The sequence below is a fragment of the Erythrolamprus reginae genome, chromosome 4 (assembly GCF_031021105.1).
Source record: "Erythrolamprus reginae isolate rEryReg1 chromosome 4, rEryReg1.hap1, whole genome shotgun sequence".
NCBI classification, from domain to species: Eukaryota; Metazoa; Chordata; class Lepidosauria; order Squamata; family Dipsadidae; genus Erythrolamprus; species Erythrolamprus reginae.
In genome coordinates this window covers 59,337,050-59,356,369 of record NC_091953.1, presented here as the reverse complement: position 1 = coordinate 59,356,369, position 19,320 = coordinate 59,337,050, and the positions used below count along the sequence as shown (strand labels likewise).

Sequence of the window (19,320 nt, the reverse complement as noted above, 5' to 3'; positions counted from 1 at the left end):
GTTCTATTACAGTTGTAAATGGAGGACTACCTGCATGCATAAAGATTTGTTTTTAAAAACAAATTATTTAAAAACGAAGTTTCTTGTTTGCAGTAAAGATTTCCATACCATCATTCCGAATCGATGGATTTTTGTTGGTTTGTGTTCCACCTTTATATTTTTACAAATAACTCAGGGTGATGACATATTCGACACACTTCCTTTCTTCTATTTCTTCTATTCTTTTATTTTCCCCACAACATCCCATCTTGTTAGCTGAGATGGGCTGAGAGAGAATAACTGGCCCATGATCATCCAGCTCGCTTTCATGGCTAAGGCAGAACTCATTATCTCGGGCTTTTTAGGTGGAACAGAAACCAACAAAGCCTTAAACCAGTGATGGCGAACCTATGGCATGTGTTCCACAGGTGGCACGCGGAGCCATATCTGAGGGCATGCAAAGTGTTGCCCTGTGTCAGCTCCAGTGCGCATGTGTGCGTTGGCCAGCTGATTTTCAGCCTACTTTTCAGCCATTTTTTCTCTCTTCAGGCTTCGTGAAAGCCTCCTGGAGCCTGGGGAACAACAAAAAAATGGCCCTACGGACCAACTTGTGTGCATTACTCCCAGCCTCCTTTTTGCTGTTAGAGGTTTTCAGGAACTTCTTCAGCTTTGGACAGTTGAGCCAGGCCTCGCACACCTCAAGGTTTTCCTGAAGGCCCCTGCAGCCGATAACAGAGCTCCAGATCGATCCAGAATTCTGTTATTGGCTAGAGAGGCCTTCAGGAAAGGCCTCTGATAACAGAGCTCAGATCAATCCATATAAGAATTAGAAGAAATAGGATAAAAAGTAGAATAGAAATTAGAAACATAAGAACTTGATATTAGAAACAGAAGAACTTGAAATTAGAAACAGAAGAACTTGATATGAAAATGAATTATATTTGCATTATAAATATTTAATTTAAATGATAAGTATATGAAAGACTCATAGGCCGATCTTGAACTATAACTCAAATAGGAACTGCGCTTCCTATCGATATATATTTGTAAGTTATGTAATGTCTTTGGGTATATAATTTTTAAAAAAAAAAATACATTAAAATAACTATTCCTGTTTTAAACATTGATTATTGAGCTGTAATATTTTGGATTTCATATCTTGTCTGCACTACATTAAATTCAAAGAAAGATAAGCTAAAATGAATTACAAAATGGAGAAATGTAATCAAATGGATTTTATTTGTTTTTTTTCTGTTTTTAAGATTTCTTTGTGAATATGTTGCAGGATAAATGCTGTATCAAATGCTCAAGTAAGAGGTGACAGTTATGGTGATGGATGTTTTGGAAGAACAGGTGAGTCCTGATCCAAAATCTTATTATTTAGGAGAAGACGCACCACGTCACAACTTTCTATCCTTATTTTGTACCACAAGGCAAGAAGAAAGAGGTAGTCACACATGCGTTTCCTTCCTGCATTTGAGGCAAAACAACAGTAATGTTGCTTTGTAAAAGTAGTTCTTTTTTAAGTGTTAAATTTTGAGGCTGAACAAAGGAAGGGGTACAAACATCTTTGATAATTTCAGGAAAGGTTCTTGCTTTAATACAGTTTTATTAATGAACATTGGGCGCTGTGTGTTTAAAGTCTGATTCCATTGTATCTTTGCAGGCATTATTTGAACAAGTCTCCCAATGAACTTCATTGTGAAGGAAGGGGGCTTTACCAAAATAGATCTCTTTAAATTGACCCATACTGACATTGCTCAATGTCACTTAATTATTTAGCTCAAATTTATTTATTTATTTATTCATTCATTCATTCTATTTTTATGCCGCCCTTCTCCTTAGACTCAGGGCGGCTTACAACATGTTAGCAATAGCACTTTTTAACAGAGCCAGCATATTGCCCTCACAATCCGGGTCCTCATTTTACCCACTTCGGAAGGATGGAAGTCTGAGTCAACCTTGAGCCGGTAATGAGATTTGAACCGCTGACCTACAGATCTAGAGTCAGCTTCAGTGGCCTGCAGTACTGCACTCTACCTGCTGCGCCACCCCGGCTCGTTTTAAGATAACATTTATCTGGTTAATCTTCTACTGTATTGCACCTTAATTTCTTTGAATTTATAAGAGCTATTGATCTGGAATTTGAAAATAATATAGTTGTTGCTAATGTGTCCTTTTTAATCACTGAAATCTTTAACACATAAAAGTAAAGTTTGATCCAACTAATGTAAATCTTGTTTTAGGTGCTCGTGTCTGGCTCTTCATTGGCTTCATGTTGATGTTTGGCTCCCTTATTGCTTCTATATGGATCCTTTTTGGAGCATATGTTACCCAGAGTAAGAGTCCTTTCTTCCTATTTTTTAATAATAAGGGGAGGAAAAACACACTTAAGTTTTTAAATCATTAAATAACTAGCATTTTAAACCAATCAAATGCACAATAATTATGTATTTTGAAAATATTTAACATAAATAGAACATAAATATTCAGACTGCTTTACTGTTAAAAATATCCAATATAGAATATAGGACAGAACATAAAAGTACAATATAAAATAAAATGGTTACAATATAGCTTAAAGTAATTTCAAAATACTGGAGTAAATTCTCCAATTTGTGTAATATGTATTACTGTTCGGTAGTTGAAAAATTGGAAAAAACGGTTTGAACTGGAAAAGTAGAGTTTTGTTTAGTATATGCTTTCCTGAAGATGCTTAGTGCAGAATTTTAAAATGCAGGAAAGGTTCTCTTAATTGTTCTGAACAGGGCTATATAAGAATAAAATTACTTCAGTTTATTTATCACATTTATATAGCTGCCTATCTCACGAAAGTGACGCTGGGCAGTTTGATAGCAATGCCTTGGCAGACAAAATTCTATGCAGATAATCCTCAACTTACGATCACAATTGAGCCCAACATTTCTGTTGCTTAGTAAGACAGTTATTAAGTGAACTTTGCTCCATTTTGCACCTTTCTCTCTACAATTGTTAAGTGAATCACTGCAGTTGTTAAGTTATTAGCACAATTGTTAATTGAATTTGGCTTCCCCACTACGTGATCCTGGGATACTGCAGCCATCATAAATGTGAGTCAGTTGCCAAGCATCTAAATTTTGATCACATGACTACAGGGATTCTGCCATAGTCAGAAGTGTGAAAAATGCCGTAGGTCACTTTTTCGGTGCAGTTGTAACCACAGATAATCACTAAATAAACTGCTGTAGGTCAAGGACTGCCGGTACAGAGTATTTTTCAAGAGTCGGTTTAATATCAAGATTCCAAGTACGGTAATGTAGCCATTGCAAAAGAACTCCAAGGCAGGTAGATTCCTTAAAGCAGTGTTTCCCAACCTTGGCAACTTGGAGATATCTGGACTTCAACTCCCAGAATTCCCCAGCCAGCATTCGCTGGCTGGGGAATTCTGGGAGTTGAAGTCTAAATATCTTCAAGTTGCCAAGGTTGGGAAACACTGCCTTAAAGAACAGTTTTATTGGACATATCGTATTGGCACAGAGTGCTGAAAACCAAGTCTAATGGTTTCTGTGGTTTTCACCTAATTAAAAGCATAAATTTCCCATCTTTTCCCAGTCAGTCAGTCACATGGTCCAGTGAAGGTGCTGTCCAATTGCTTGGTAACTTCACTCCTCCTGTCTTCAGCTACCTGTGGGAATGCCTTGGTTTCCAGAGGAAACTATTTGTTTTGGCTAAACACACACACACACACACACACACACACACACACACACACACACGCTATCTCTACTCCTTCTCCCTAACCCTCATCTCCATTTTGGCAACATCATAGGCCTCAGTTAGGCCAGCTTCAGAGTTGATAGTATTGGAAAAAGCAAAAGCATTTCTGTTGCTCTCACCTTAAATGAGGTTTGATGGAGTCTAGTTCTAGCCTTAGGCATGAAAGCTGGCTAACTTTGAGCCAGTCACACACACTTAGCTAAATATTTTTGATAGCAGTTGTGAGAAAAATAGGAGGAAGGGGTATTACATATGTTCCCTGCCATGAGTTATTTATGAAGTAATAAATGTGGGATAAAAATCTAGTAAAATTGTTAGAGATACTTAGATCACGAGACTAAATACTAGCACTGGAATTGCACTGCATTTGTCAATTACAGCTATAGTATCTTGAGAAAAGATGCAGAGGGGTGCTCTACTTAAGACCTCCATGAACTCCAAACCATATTTTTTATTTTGAATCTAAACCCCATTAGACAAATATACTATCTTTTGCAACTGCTTTCAAGTTAAATCAACAATGCTTTTGCTTAACTAATTTAGTGCTTTTATCCTGTACGTACCCATATACTAAGTAGAAATTGTCTTTTTTATAAGACAGGCTTCATTTCCTTTTCTGTATAGTAAGAATAAATTGCAATTCTGTTTTCACAAACATATACACAAAGTACTGTAGCTAATGTTAAATTTTCTCTTATTGTGCTTGATTGAACCCAGTCTGATTAGTTCACAGTTCAACATATTGTGTGAATCCAGAAAATTAGATAAAGTGAATTGTGATTATACTACTAATACAGAACCATGTTGTATAAATACGATGTATAAGAGGATAGACTATCATTTCAGCAGACTGTAATTTGTGCCAACTCTTAAATTACCTTTAGCTTTAAAGTATTACAGAGAATTTTTAGTTTTAAAGGAGACAAAGATAATCTCAAAAACCTGGAAAAGAGCATTATTTCACATAATCTAATGATTATAGACATATCAATTGGATTTTTAAATAAGCTAAGTAATCTTTTGAAATTCAGATATATAGGTATGGATTAAAAAGCCTCTACTTGCCCTAGCTGCAGTTTAACTTCAAACTGAGTAGCAATTCAGAATTTTAAAGGGCTCCAATCCTAGGAAGGCTCAGCTTGTATAGTTTTTTTTAAACCTTTGAATTTTATAATTGGAATGTAATAACTTTTACCTTTTTCCTTTTATCAAAATAAAAAATGCATTTTGGAATTTTATTTTTAGATATTACTGTATACCCAGGATTAGCTGTGTTTTTTCAAAATGCTTTGATATTTTTTAGGTAAGTACCAATGCCTAAAGAGTTGAATGAGTAAGTTAAAGTTAATATTTTAAATTGTTAATTCAGACAGCAGATTCTTCATTACTGTTTATAAAAATTAGAAGTTAAGTAAATATTAAAGCTAGTAAAACAGGAAATAATTAAAATAGGGCATACACTAGGCTACTCCATTGTGGTATATGCAAGGCATCAGATTTCCTGCTACTATCATTTGATAGGTTAGGTAATAAATCCATTTCTAATTTCCATACTGCTGTTTAGATTTTCAAAAACAAAATTACCACCACATAGTAGAATACTTTTCCTTGTCTCTTCTGTCTGATCAAACATCTGGAGAATTGTTTTATTCAGACATACAGAACAAAGGGGGTATATATTGGTTCTGTGATTAAGCTTCCTTCAACTTGTGTCCTTGAACATCTGAAAAACAATGCTTTGTGCAAATGTATTTTAGGCCCCAATTTTTATTATCAAGTAGTTCTCAAGATGAAACCAGAAGGAACAGTACATCTTTTTTTTCTTTTTCTTCAGTATTTATTCCACTAACTTTTGCTCATTAAGGGAGGCTCTATAGACAGCATTAAATCTTTTAAAACTTGTGACTAATATTATTATCACAGTTAAAGATTTGCATAGCCTTGTTTGTATATGTACTGCAGGTAGAGACTAATCACAAGGTTATTGCAGGTTTTTTTTTAAAAAAATCATTTATTACATGCCTTTCCTCTTAAGATGGAAAAATTAGACAATACTTTTGATAGGCCACCTGCTTTGAAATGCCTGCCAATAACAATGCCACACCAGTTCAACACAATTGAGGTCAAAAGTAAAGGTGATTAGGCACAATTTCACCAATAAATCTGAGAGGTCAAATATTATTTATCCTTTTCTCTCCCTGAAATGTTTCCATTCAAGCAGTTCTTCATTAAAACACACAACTAAAATCTTTGTACATTTTAAGAATAGCCCTTTGGGTTTGTTGACTTATCTTCCTTTTCTTTCCCACACCATTTGGTTTACACAGCATGTTTACACAGTGTTTAATATATAGCAACTTTAAAAGTCGTGATGAAGTTTCTTACTGTTTTCTTTTAAAGCGGTAATTAGATTAACAGGCAATGTGGCTTCCAATCCTTCATCTCTCTGGTTTCATATTTCTTTATTTTGTTGAATTCCTTTGAAAATTAAAGAGTGCATTAACTTATCCAGCACTGATCTCTTCTGGAAATGATAATGCATTCCATTAAAGCATGGGTGTCAAACTTGTCGCGTGATGTTGCAGTCATGTGATTTATCGCAAGTTTTCCCTTCGTGGAGCTGGGGTGGACATGACCTGTGCATAATGCATCTGGCCTGCAGACCGCTAGTTTGACGCCCCCGCATTAGAGGAAAAAATAAATAAAATTTAACTAATTCAATTAATAAAGCTGTCGGTATGCTAGTTTAACTTCCACCTTTTAAAAAGTGTTGTTTGAAAAGATATCGCCAAAGCACTGGATAATGGATTATATTGGAATTACTGTAAATCCATTATTGTCATACGCTTTTTTGCTTATGAGAAGCTTATTGTCATATGCTTTTGCTTTTTAAACAAGTGATGGATCAATTAATTGAAATATATGCTAGGTTTTACTGTGCCTTTTTACTGAAGAACAAAATGTTTAACTTAACAGATCTAAATTTCTGTTTTTGTAGTACTCTAATCTACAAATTTGGAAGAACAGAAGAATTGTGGGGATAAGAATCCGTTTTCTTCATCCTGCATTGAAACTTTTTATGTAAATAATATAATTTAAATTTTGTTTTTATTTTGCCAAGCTCATTGAATTACATACATTGTATGTTTATTTATTTTTTAAAAGTGAACTGATTTTAGGATTTTGTTCCAAATTTTTAGAACAAATTTGTTCATATGTATATATTATGGTTATCTGTATTCTATAATCCTAACCCTTAATTGCAACTGGCATTGTTTTGTTCTGATGGATGCATAGGGAATATTATAAATATATAAGATTTTTAAGAACACCTACTGCTCTTAAGCACAAATAAGCCTAGTAACTTTTCAGATGGCATCAGCCAAGAGACATTTAGTGATGGAAAAGTGAGAGGATGCAAAATTCCATCATTATATGGTAATGCATGGCACTTCTTTAATCTTCAATTTTTAAAAAATGATTGTGTAAACAAATGCCCTATTCCAAAATGTTGCTTCATATAATACTAATTTCACAAGTTTGTGAATAGCCTGTGCTATGTAAATGCACTAAGAGCTTAATTTTTTTAGCACAGCATGCCTTAAAATGGGATGGTCCCTAAAAGTGCTGATAGATTTCACGTATCAAAAATCGCTATGAAATTTTACAATATGTAGGCATTTTGTTAAAGATTTTTATATCACTTAAGATTCTGTTCATATATTATTTATACATATAGATTGCAGTTATTTTAATGCGGAATTGTTGTGTATTTTATATGCTAATACAACATGCAGAGTAAAGGAAAGTTTTATGTTTAAAAAAATTCAGGAACTCTTATTATTATTCTGTGTATCTTTAGATGTGATCTTCTAGATTCCAAATTAAAAAGATCAGTGGAGAGTATATATTTTTATTACAATGTATGGCAAGAGTATCATCTTAAATGTTTTCCAATAAAATTTAGATATTTAATTTATATAAATGAACATGTATACAAAGTGGTGATATATTAATCTAGACTAACTATATACTGAAAATTATGGTATGCAATACAGTTTTAAAATTCTGTTAAATTATGAATACTCAAATTGGTCTAGTCCAGTGTTTCCCAACCTTGGAAACTTGAAGATATTTCGCTGGCTGGGGAATTCTGGGAGTTGAAGTCCAAATATCTTCAAGTTGCCAAGGTTGGGAAACACTGGTGTAGTCTGACTATAGAAGGTCTCCAGAAGCAAATACTGTACGCTACTTTTCCTACCTTGCATGGCTTTGACTTTTTCCATAGCTAGAAAATAAATCTACCCATGTAATCATCTCTTAAAGACTTTCTCAGCCCTCTCAAAGGACAGACTATGAAGCAAACTTGACATGCTAAGAGTTGTCCTGTTTCGTTTTTTCTTGGAGCAGATGATATTTCAAAGATTAAACTATTTTGTTCATTGTAATTACATTAAAGTCAAATAATCAGCAACATAAAATGCTTTGTTTTATATATCACCATGATTTTACGAGATGATCCCACAGCAGTGTTTCTTTATCTTACCTGTATATTACCAAAAGGTGCAATACAGAAATGGGGAAATGGAGTCTCCAATATGCTGCCCATGGATTTTCTCCTTGATGTTTATCAGACACACTGCCTGATAATTTTATTTGAGGGAAAGAAACTTATCTATGGACTTCAGAAAAGGAAATGGAAGAAGAAAGATAATGGTCATAATTATGATAATGCCCTCGCCTTGAACCAATAAAGCAGCTACATTTTTTGCATGGCTTCTACAACTGCTTAAAAGCTATCTCTGTCTGTGTTGTCTGTGCAGATAATCCAAAATAAAGCAATGTGCAAATCTCACAAAGATTTGCCGCATTGGAACTTAAAAGGAAGGTGTTTTGAGCTAATACTTTATAAATTACTTATTTCAAACACTTGCACAGCTGTAGCAGTATACCTCAGCTAAATATTATAGGTATACAGGTATACAGCAGTATACCTGTAGCTAAAGATTATATGAAAAGCTGTTTCTGGGGCTTTTTAAAGAGTTAGGTTTGGTGTCATATCAGGGTATTCCAAATACAGTGTTCCCTCGATTTTCGCAGGTTCAAACTTCGCGAAAAGTCTATACTCATTAATATCAAAAATATTAATTAAAAAAGTTAGCGTATTTTTCCCCTATACCACGGTTTTTGCTGCCCGGTGGCATCATATGTCATTGCAAAACATTCGTCCGTCTTTAATAAATATTTTTTTAAAATAAACTTTAATAAATAAACATGGTGAGTAACTAAATGGTTGCTAAGGGAATGGGAAATCGCAATTTATGGGTTTAAAGTGTTAAGGGAAGGCTTGTGATACTGTTCATAGCCAAAAATAGTATATTTACTTCCGCATCTCTACTTCGCGGAAATTTGACTTTTGTGGGTGGTCTCAGAACGCATCCTGCGCGAAAAGTGAGGGAACACTGTACTATGATACAAAGACAGCTGAAGTATTGCCCAGACTTTGGTAAATAATTCTAGCATGCATTGAACAAGTAATGAACAGAACTGACTTCTAACTCATTAAATGAGAGCCATAGTAGTGCAGTGATTAGAAAGAAGCATTGCAGGCTAATTCTACTGTCTGCTAGAAGTTCAATTCTCACTGGCTCAAGATTGACTCAGCCTTCCTTCCTTCTAAGGTGGGTAAAATAAGGACCCAGACTGCTGGGGGCAATATGCACTCTGTAAACCAGGGGTGTCACACTCGGAACAGCACATCAAGTATCACAACTTTTTTCCTCTTCATGGAGGTAGGCGTGACCAACCCATGACACATCTGGCCCACAAATTTGACACCTGCTGAAAACCACTTAAGAGTGGTCTGTAAAGCACTAGGAAATGGTACACAAAGTGTTAAATGCAAATATTTTCAAAAATTGTACAGCACACCACTCTTAATTCCAGCCGTAAGTCTGTTACATTCAAAAAGAGACTTTTATTTACTCATATTTTTGCACATTAAAAAAAACAATACTCAGTTGCTTTCTTGCATGTTAGCACTTTCCACCAATGAGATAAAGGGTAACTGCCAATCATTGGCTGAGTTCAATATTAATACTACATTTCATGTGGTACTTAACACAAGCATTTTAAGAATTCAGGTTTGGCTTAATACAGAGCTCCCTAGTTTTGGAGACTGAACACAGATACATTTGGAATATCCACCATCTGCGCATGCGTGCCCTTCCACGCATCCGTAGATGGTGGAGTTTCCCCGCCGGGCAGAGGCTTCCCTGGGTCTTCCCCCTCTTGCCCCGGTAAGACCCCAGCGGCGGTGGGCTGGAGCGCGAGCTTGGGGCACCCTAGCTCCGCTCCCCAGCTGGGAAGCGGATCTAGGGAGTCCCCACCGCGCGCGCGTTGCTGGGGAAAGCGCACGCGCTTGGGAACATCCCAGCTTCGCTCCCCAGCTGGGAAGCGGATCTAGGGAGTCCCCACCGCTCGCGCGTTGCTGGGGAAAGCGCGCGCGCTTGGGAACATCCCAGCTTCGCTCCCCAGCTGGGAAGCGGATCTAGGGAGTCCCCACCGCGCGCGCGTTGCTGGGGAAAGCGCGCGCGCTTGGGAACATCCCAGCTTCGCTCCCCAGCTGGGAAGCGGATCTAGGGAGTCCCCACCGCATGATGGTCTTGGTATATTCGGGTTTCTTCCCGTGTAGGATTTGGAAATTTCTGGCGACGTTTCGATGAGGTCCCACTCATCATCTTCAGGCTGGTGTTTCTCTCCTTGATCGCAAGTGAGGAGAGAAACACCAGCCTGAAGATGATGAGTGGGACCTCATCGAAACGTCGCCAGAAATTTCCAAATCCTACACGGGAAGAAACGAAATCACATTCACCATCAGGCTGAAGTTCCAATCTTTGTGTTGTTGTAAAATGGATGTTGTGTTGTTGTAAAATATATATATATGTCACATGTTTAAGCTGAATTTGAAAATTAAGGGAGACTAGGATAGATCTATTTCGGCCTTATTTTGGCCTCATCAGCTAGCCATACCCACTGGGACTTGAACCTGCAACCTTTGCCTTGTAAGGCAGAGAATTATCCTCTAGGCTACAGTATCCAATCCCTTCAGGTCTGTACCAGGGAAGGGTTACATTTTGTGTCGAATCACCCTGGTATATTGAAGGAACATCACAGCTCCTTTTTTGCCTCTCGGCTCAACCCAGGGCCATTTCCAAGGCAGTTAATTTTATTGATAGCCGACAATTCTATCTGTATGTGTCACATATATATACACACACACACACACACACTACCAGGAGGAAAACGAGGACAAATTCTGTTATCAAGAAGTTTAAGCAATTTTAATCCTTAAAACAGCATAAAGTACCATTAATCTTAGGCCGGGTGCCCAATTAAAGTTGAACTCTCAGTACAATCAAGTAGCAGCATATTCAGGTAGTTCTTGACTTACGATAGCTCACTTAGTGACCGTTCAAAGTTACACTGGGGCTGAAAAAAGCGACTTATGACAATCTTTCATACAACCTTTGCAGTATCCACATAGTCATGTGATCAAAAAATTGGATATTTAACAACTGACTTGTATAATTGTCAATGTGCCAGGCTCATGTTTGGGACCTTCTGACAAGCAGAGTCAAAGGGAAAGCCATATTCATGTAACCATATTGCTAACAACTGCAGTGATGCACTTAACTGTGGCACAAAAGGTTGTAAAATGGGGCGAAATTTGCTTTAACAAATGTTTCATTTAGCAACAAAAAGTTTGGCCTCAATTATGGTCATAGGTCAAGAACTAGCTGTAGTCAGTTCCTTCTTGCCAGTTATTTTATAAAAGGAAGTTGCTTCTCTGATAGAAAATGTTATATACAACACAAATATATTTACATCACAAATTCAGTGCAAAAACAGTATAAAAATATCTTAAGAACTCAAAATTTCCTTTGAAATCACATGCTAGTATCATGAAAACTATGAAATGATTATTTAAATTGGTAATTAAATAGGTGCCACACAAGGTTGAACACTTGAACACTTCAAATCTTGCCATGATGAAGGAAGGAAATCCAAGGAAGAGACAATCTTTAGTGATTCTTGAAAAAAAGAAATGTAGGAACTCACCCTGTAGCAATTCTGAGTAACCTCAATGCTTATGCAATTGCTTAGATATCCAGCACTGCTTAAGTAAGCTTAGCAACAAGAAGAGCAGGGAATCTTCAAATGTTGCTAGTAGCCAGTCCAATTGAATTTTTAAAAAACAAAAATTACAACTGCATCATAGTCTGGTCTGTTAAAGTCAGAAAATTACAATGTTTTAAGTTGTTGCTATCGCATGATTGTTGGAAGCAAGATCCCAATTAATAAACAGGCTGCATCTGATCCACCAGACATAACTACTAGGACCTTCAGTCCATCATGCAGGGAAGTTCTTGATTCCATCTTCTTCAAGAAGAGCACAAACTTATTCAAAACACATTATTCCATTCTCCAGCTAGTCAACAGTATTTAATTTTACTGTCAGCCAAGTGCAGAAGTTAGTGATAAATTAACGGCTTGCCACACTATCTATAGAAGGCTTGATGTTTATGGGAACTTGGGAGGGGTGATTTTCATGAGGAAACAGATGCAGCCACAAAACATTCTTTCGAGTGGTTCAAGGACATCCTATGCCCACCCACTGGGCGGAAGTGGAAGGGACTTGCCATGCTGAGTGGGCAATGTGACAAGTTTGTGGATGGGGGACAAGGGATATGAACTTTCAACTGAGTGGGAAACTCAGATTCAGGTTTCTCAGTGATGGTGCCAGGATGGCTCTGGGAATAAATTGGAACTTGGAGGAGCATTTTGACTTGGACTCTAATTTAGTTTGGATGTTACCTGGAACCTTGACATTTACATTCTTAAGATTGCTCCAAATTAAGAAGATTAATAATGTAAACATCAAGCCTATAAATTAAAACCAGGTCAAAAGTGTTATATACCTCTCGTGTATTTAACAGCATTGAAATTTCAAATAATTTCACTAGTTAAATTTAATGTCAAATCTACTGCAAAAAGTTTTAATATGATAATGCTGGTGTAAACTATCCTTGTATGATAGGACAAAACTCTAATAATTAGAAAAATGTATATGAATAAGGCAACAGGATTTGTGTTCTCCTAACATTCACACTGAAATTCTAAACCTAAGACCAGAAAATCATAAGCGGGCTTCAATTGGCTACGCTCTCTGGACCGATGTGTGAAGAACCACTGATGGGTGTCTGCTCTTTGGTGGAAAAATGGGACATGAGCAGATTTGCAGAGCAGATGTCACTCAAGAGGCAAGATTCAGAGGAAGGGAGGGTTATGGAAGAGACTGGAGATAAAGAGGAACCTCCCTCTCCATCAAGGACGGAGGCCAAACCAATTTCTGAAAACAAACCTCAAGAGGACGAGAAGTGCAGCCTAAAACCGCTGAACAAGAGCAAAGGAGAGATGCTGAATGGAGACAGTTACAATCCTTTTTCAGGTCAACTGATTGCATCCATGAAGAAAGCATGCCCAAGCACTAGAGGCTTATGGCTGCCATGTACACCTATGATATTATGGTATCAGTGGAAGTCCTAGGCCATGTTTATGCCATCCTATCCAAGCAAGTTGGCCAAGTATTGCAAGAGGAAATGAAGGAAGGGACAGCCATCTTTGTCATCAAGGCATTATTGCCAGTAGTGGAGAGCTTTGGTTTTGCTGATGAAATCAGGACGAGAATAAGCAATTGATCTTCAATCACTGGGAGATTATTTCAGACAATCCACCAAGGAGGAGTATTTGCACTTTGGGGAGAAAGATGATTCCGAGAATCAGACTTGCAAGTACATGAATGTTGTGAGGAAGCGGAAGGGATTTTATGTAGAAGACAGAATCATGGAACACACACTGAAAAGCAGAGGACTCTCAACAGAAACAAATAATTTCTCGGGCCTTCACTTTTTTCCCTTAAAAACAATATCTTCTTTTCCAAAGATTCAAAAAAGTCACCTTGGAGGTGCTGAGCTTCATGGTTTCCCTTGCCCTCGGTTGTCTATGGCTTGAGTTTGAATAAACCAAAGCTTTCTATTTTAAAAAAACCCTAAACTTGATGGTAATGAATAAGATGAAAGTGATGTAAAATATTTTTCATATTATATATCAACTATGTTCACTGGCAAGACTTGTCAGAATCTCATCATCATCTGCTTTGGAGGTAACTGAGATAATGTCCAAAGGGTCTTCTCCTGTAGATTTCTGAAATTCTTCAATTGTAATCATTTGGGGGTCATTAAGATCCTGAAAAAACCAGTAGAACTGTTAGAAACCAATAAAATTATATTCATATTTCTTATGATAATATTGAAATGCAAAATAGTAAACAGAAAAGCAATTCATAACACTTTCATTGAGGAAAATTCTATTGAAGTAAGGGGTTTCATTCATTTCATGTAAATGTTCATACAGATTTATAACTGAAATGGGGTCTTGATTGTGCGCCCCATTTTATATTTAGAAATTTCAGTTTTAAACAAATGTTATTTCTCAGATGTGCCAAACTTTAAACTAATATTTTTGTTCACAGAAATGGGATCTACTTGCAAGAAGAAAGATGGGGGCATATAATCTGGCACTACTATTGAGTGAAGAAAAATGTTTTATGCTAATGGTGATTCAGGTTGTTATAAATCTCTAACTTTAACCATGTTGGAATATATCAGAAGGTTGCAATCAGATTAAACATTAATTTATGATGGATCTGCAACATCTCTAGGAGCAAGAGCTCTATACTAAGTGGCTTTATATGTCATATCGGATGACATTCAGGAAATGGATCAGACTCAGTTTCATTTCTTTTCTAGTCTTATTTGAAATTTTTTGGCAAGAATAAAATCACTAAATTAAAATAGCCGTGCTGGATTTTTTTTTCCATTGAGAAAATCAAATATTTCCTTTAATACTGTAGCTATATCTACCATTTTTAAAAAAGTTTTTAATCGGCAAAAAAGCCAATTTGCTGTAGAGACTGAGTTCTAGTCCCAGTTTAGGCACAAAACTAGTTGGTTCACCATGGGCCAATCATTTTCAACCCTAGGAAGAAGGAGACTGCAAGTGACTTTTTAAAAAACCTCACCAGATTGAGGGGTGTGGCCAATGTCGCAGGGCTTGACCTTAATGTTATGTTTTTAAGAGGTCCATGGAGAGTTCAAGTTCTGTTATACCTAATACTTTGCTCTTAGTCCTAATGCATAAAAAAGGTCAGTTCTACTCATTCTGAGTGCTGGATCTACCATCCTAACAGGCCTTTTTGTTTGTTTGTTTGTTTGTTTTCAAATCTAATCTATACTATTGTAATCTTTGTTTTAGAATTGCTTTTTACATTTTTAAAAATGATATTTAAATAAATACATTCACTTTTATTAACTCGTATGTCTGTTTACTTCAATATAGTTTGTACTATTTTTATATTAATATTTACTTACAATTCTTATGATATAGATTATATAAGAAGTTTTTTTTTTTTAAATGTTCTTGGTATGCTAATTCATAGTTCTTATAATTCACTGCTGAAATCTAATTTTTAGATTCTCAGTTATATGTAGCTGCATAAATTTTAACCAAATACAGGCTACAGTAATTTATTATGTAAGCACTATAATGACACTTGTGGCATAGAAGGACTTGCAAAATAAATAAATAATATATCAGGAAAAAAAATTAAGGAGCAAATCCAGATTGCAATTACTGCAATTATTAGTTCCCATTTGCTGAAAAATACTAGCTGACTCAATGATAAGCAATTTCCATCTAATATTTTTTCCACAAAAAATCAAGAAATCAAATAAAGTCTAGAATTAATCAACAGTTATATGCAAAAGCCCCAGCATCCTCATTAAATTGTTTGTTTCAAGTGGACAAAACCCGATACAATGTTTACATGAAACAAAGCACATCACATCAATTTTGACAAAGTAACCCCCTGCCTTTGGAGTGCAGATTGCCCCTAAATGATCCAGCCTCATTGACATATTTATTCAATTCATTCAATTTTTATGCCGCCCTTCTCCTTAGATTCAGGGTGGTTTACAACATGTGAGCCATAGCACAGAGCCAGCATATTGCCCCCACAATCTGGGTCCTCATTTTACCCTCCTTGGAAGGATGGAAGGCTGAGTCAACCTTGAGCCAGTGATGAGATTTGAACTGCTATATTGCTATATTTATAGCAATCACGGTTTCTGTTTAATCCATGATTGAAAATCAGGGTTTAATGATAATGTTCAATTAATGGTGTACTTCCTTTGTTTTCAACCTGCATCGTTAGCTTCAGATCACAAACACAGCAAACGGGGGGGGGGGGGGGGGTAGGGGGGGAGAAGAGGATCAGGGTACAAGGGCTGCATGGTTCTGGCTAAAAGAAGCTGCAATGTTAAGTCACAAGAAAAGGACCCGCCATAATACATAAACATGTCTCAAGTCAAGTCAAGCTATGTCTGAGTGTGCTACGGAATAAAGGATGTAAATGTAAGTGAATTCCAGATACAGTTTTATTACAGTCAGACTTTATTGCAAGTCAGCAGAAATACATACCTCTGCATAGTGTGATGGTATTGTTAGAGGAGGTTGCCAAAAGGACTTAATTATATTTTGATACTTCCGAATAGTCATTAACAGTGCAAACCCCAAACCTATTATAAAAAGCCCTGCTACAAATATCAATATGTAATAGAGCATTCTTGTTCCCTCTGAAAGAGAAAGGGACATCAATATATTATGAACACAATGAAAGACGCGTATGCTACAAAATGGCAGAAACATACATGAAACAAGTTATCAATTTGTTGGATTACAATATGCAATGAACGTTCAGAAAAATGGTACCATACTATCTGTCTACTAATGAAGAAGTTCCTGTGTAGGAAGTGAGGTGCCAGTATAGCTGGAGAAAAATATACAGGACATAGGGGCAGAAAAAGCTATTAGAACAAATTGAATGTGGGTTCCTGAACAGTGTTGAGTTATATATACTGTTGACAGAAATTGGTTGGTTAGATAATTAAATAGAAAGACAGCCTTGGGGTGCCATGGTGGAATATAGATAGATGAGTTGGTAGATAAATAGATGAGAAAGAGAGAGGGGAGGGGGAGGGAGGGAGAGCGAGGGAGAGAAGGGGGAAGAGAGATGACAGACGGACAGACAGATTTGAGAAACAGGAGAAGTAATTTCTTCTCATACAGTGAAACATGTTTCATTACTTTTCTTTTTTTTTAGTTAGGTTTGGGAACAATCTCAGTGAAATAATCTGCAAACATGAAGAGAGGAATACTGTCAAAATCCAGTATATTGTGTTTTAAGAAGTCGTTCTCATCTTAATCCAATGTTTCATGGCAAATATTTTAACTTGATTTCAATTTAAAGTTCAAGTAGAATTCAAGAACAAAAATTTAAATCCTAAGAAACTGAAGAGAAGGAACAGGACTAAAGGACAAGACAACACAGTACTTTATAAACCATCCAAGATACCAAGATCAATTTTCCTCTCGAATTTAAGTGTATTTCATCTAGAAAGCTATAATGAATTGTTCATTACTGCTAAAATCTCAAGTAGCTTCTTCAGTTAATTTGTATTAAGGTTTATATGTTCCAGTAAAAAAAGACCTTGAGTACCTTACACTCTTCATTACAGTTCAACAATTTAAATCTGGATAATCAAACCACAAATTTTATAACAGTAAAATCATAATCACAACCAATATTCCTGTTGCTAGAAGAAAAATCAGGTACTTCTTCTTCAAGAGCGACACAATATTCACCCATCCTGGAGAAGAACCAGGTCTTGGTCACTTTATGAAACAGCAAAAATAAGGATTATCCTTACCTCTATAGAGATGCTATTTCATAGGAGTAGGGCTGACACAGAGAAGGATGTCTGATATTATTTAAAGCAGGGGTCTCCAACCTTGGCAACTTTAAGACTTGTGGACTTCAACTCCTCAGCTTTGCTGGCTGAAGAATTCTGGGAGTTGGAGTCCAAAAGTCTTAAGGTTCCCAAGGTTGGAGATGCAAGGAAACCTCAACAAAGAGGCAGAGGTGTGATGACATATGGACATGTGTACTCAATAAAGAAGTCTGTGTATTTGAGGCCAATCCTCACTTATACTCCTGCTTTTGTATTAAGGCCAGATTATGTTACTCCTTCCAACAGTGATCCTGGCCACTGTTTTTGAATAGCAGGCCAATTCTAATAAATACCATATTTTTTAGAGTATGAGATGCACTGGCGTATAAGATGCATCTTAGTTTTGGGGAAGGAAAATAGGGGAAAAAAATCTACCTACTAGGTCTGACTACTGTCCTTAGTCTGTTCAGCTTCAGAAGATTATTTTATCCCCTGGTTAGGGCTGAAAAAGCCTTTTTCAGAGGGGGTAGGAATAAAAAAAATATGCTGCAAGCCAGGAAGATTGTTAGCACCAAGCTAAGGCTGGAAAAAAAATAGATTCGAAAAAGCTACATTTGGAGTATAAAACACACCCAAATTTCAGCCTCTTTTAGGGAGGAAAAAGCTGTGTCTTATACTCTGAAAAATACGGTATCTTACCTATTATCATATTAGACTAGTTTGTATTTCCCAGACCTGGGAAATGTTTCTATGGCAGGAGAGATGATTTAAACAAAAAAAGAACCAATGGGTGAAATTTATTCCTTTAATTCTGCATCTACATAATTATATATCAATTCAATAGTAAGACATACCGGTGATTGAAGTCTTTGCACAATGAATACCACTTTTTTCTCCTTTGTGATGATGCAGTTCTGCTTGTATTCTAAAACAATATGTGGTTTTTTCCTTTAGATTCTTAAATCTGTGTACAGTACTCATGGTTAGCTGTAGTATAATAATAATAATAATAATAATAAAAAAACAGTTAAAACATTATTATATAGTTCCTTTATTCAAATTACAGCACTTTCATATTAATTAGAAGTATAGCTGTTTTGGTTCATGGTAGGTTCAGTATAGGGGTTTATCTGCAATTCTTTGGGTTCAATCTAGAGATAGGCAATCCCTACCCCACATGGATCCACCAGAATCCTATTCTTGGCCTTCAGGTAGCTCTCAGTAGATACAGCCAACATTTTGGTTATGTGGTAGAGCTGCAATTATATCCAATATTTTTAATTGGAATGGGGGAGGGGTGAATAGAAGGAGCACTGACTTTGTTTTGCAAGATTTCAGTACTTCTTTGCCCATTTAAAAGATGGATCTGAAAAGTTTGGCTTTAATCTTCCTAATAAAGGTACAAGGCTTCCAGAGGGTCTCGGGCAGAACAAAAAGATATTATGCCCCCTCCCAATTTTTGTAGAACTATTTCAAAGATTTCTTGTGACTGCTTTATATTCAAGAATATCTAAAACAATTACTTTTAAATTCTAAGCAATTAGGATAAAGGAAGTCCAGTATCACTGCTTAGTATGTAGTTAATCATAAATAGGATTTATAATAGGTTTGTTATCCCCAAAATCAAAGGTGCTCAAAGGGCTGCCTATCCTGTCTATGCCTTTTATAACATATC

At 36.3% G+C, this 19,320-nt stretch overlaps 2 protein-coding genes across 8 annotated transcripts in view; one reads left to right on the top strand and one right to left on the bottom strand.

Annotated features, from left to right (window-relative positions):
* TMEM50B (transmembrane protein 50B) overlaps nt 1-15,743 on the top strand; it is a 34,381-nt gene extending 18,638 nt beyond the window's left edge. For 4 of the 5 annotated variants that reach the window (XM_070750359.1, XM_070750357.1, XM_070750360.1 and 1 more), the window contains exons 4-7: nt 1,265-1,332; nt 2,226-2,318; nt 4,981-5,038; nt 6,734-8,216. In XM_070750359.1, the coding sequence (XP_070606460.1) occupies nt 1,265-1,332; nt 2,226-2,318; nt 4,981-5,038; nt 6,734-6,779 (265 nt within the window). In that variant the 3' untranslated portion in view covers nt 6,780-8,216. Of the gene's footprint in view, nt 1-1,264; nt 1,333-2,225; nt 2,319-4,980; nt 5,039-6,733; nt 8,217-14,329 lie in introns of those variants that run through there. The other variant, XM_070750358.1, reaches the window with a different exon arrangement.
* The window catches only part of IFNGR2 (interferon gamma receptor 2), a 28,494-nt gene continuing 10,748 nt past the window's right edge, over nt 1,575-19,320 (bottom strand). The window contains exons 5-9 of one of the 3 annotated variants that reach the window (XR_011558988.1): nt 18,500-18,632; nt 16,336-16,490; nt 11,857-14,043; nt 8,282-8,417; nt 1,575-2,335 (exon numbers count right to left, since the gene is read on the bottom strand). Coding sequence is in view for 1 of the 3 variants with exons in the window: in XM_070750355.1 (XP_070606456.1) it covers nt 13,906-14,043; nt 16,336-16,490; nt 18,500-18,632 (426 nt within the window). In the remaining 2 variants the exon portion in view is untranslated. Of the gene's footprint in view, nt 2,336-8,281; nt 8,418-11,056; nt 14,044-16,335; nt 16,491-18,499; nt 18,633-19,320 lie in introns of those variants that run through there. The other 2 variants (XR_011558989.1, XM_070750355.1) reach the window with 2 other exon arrangements.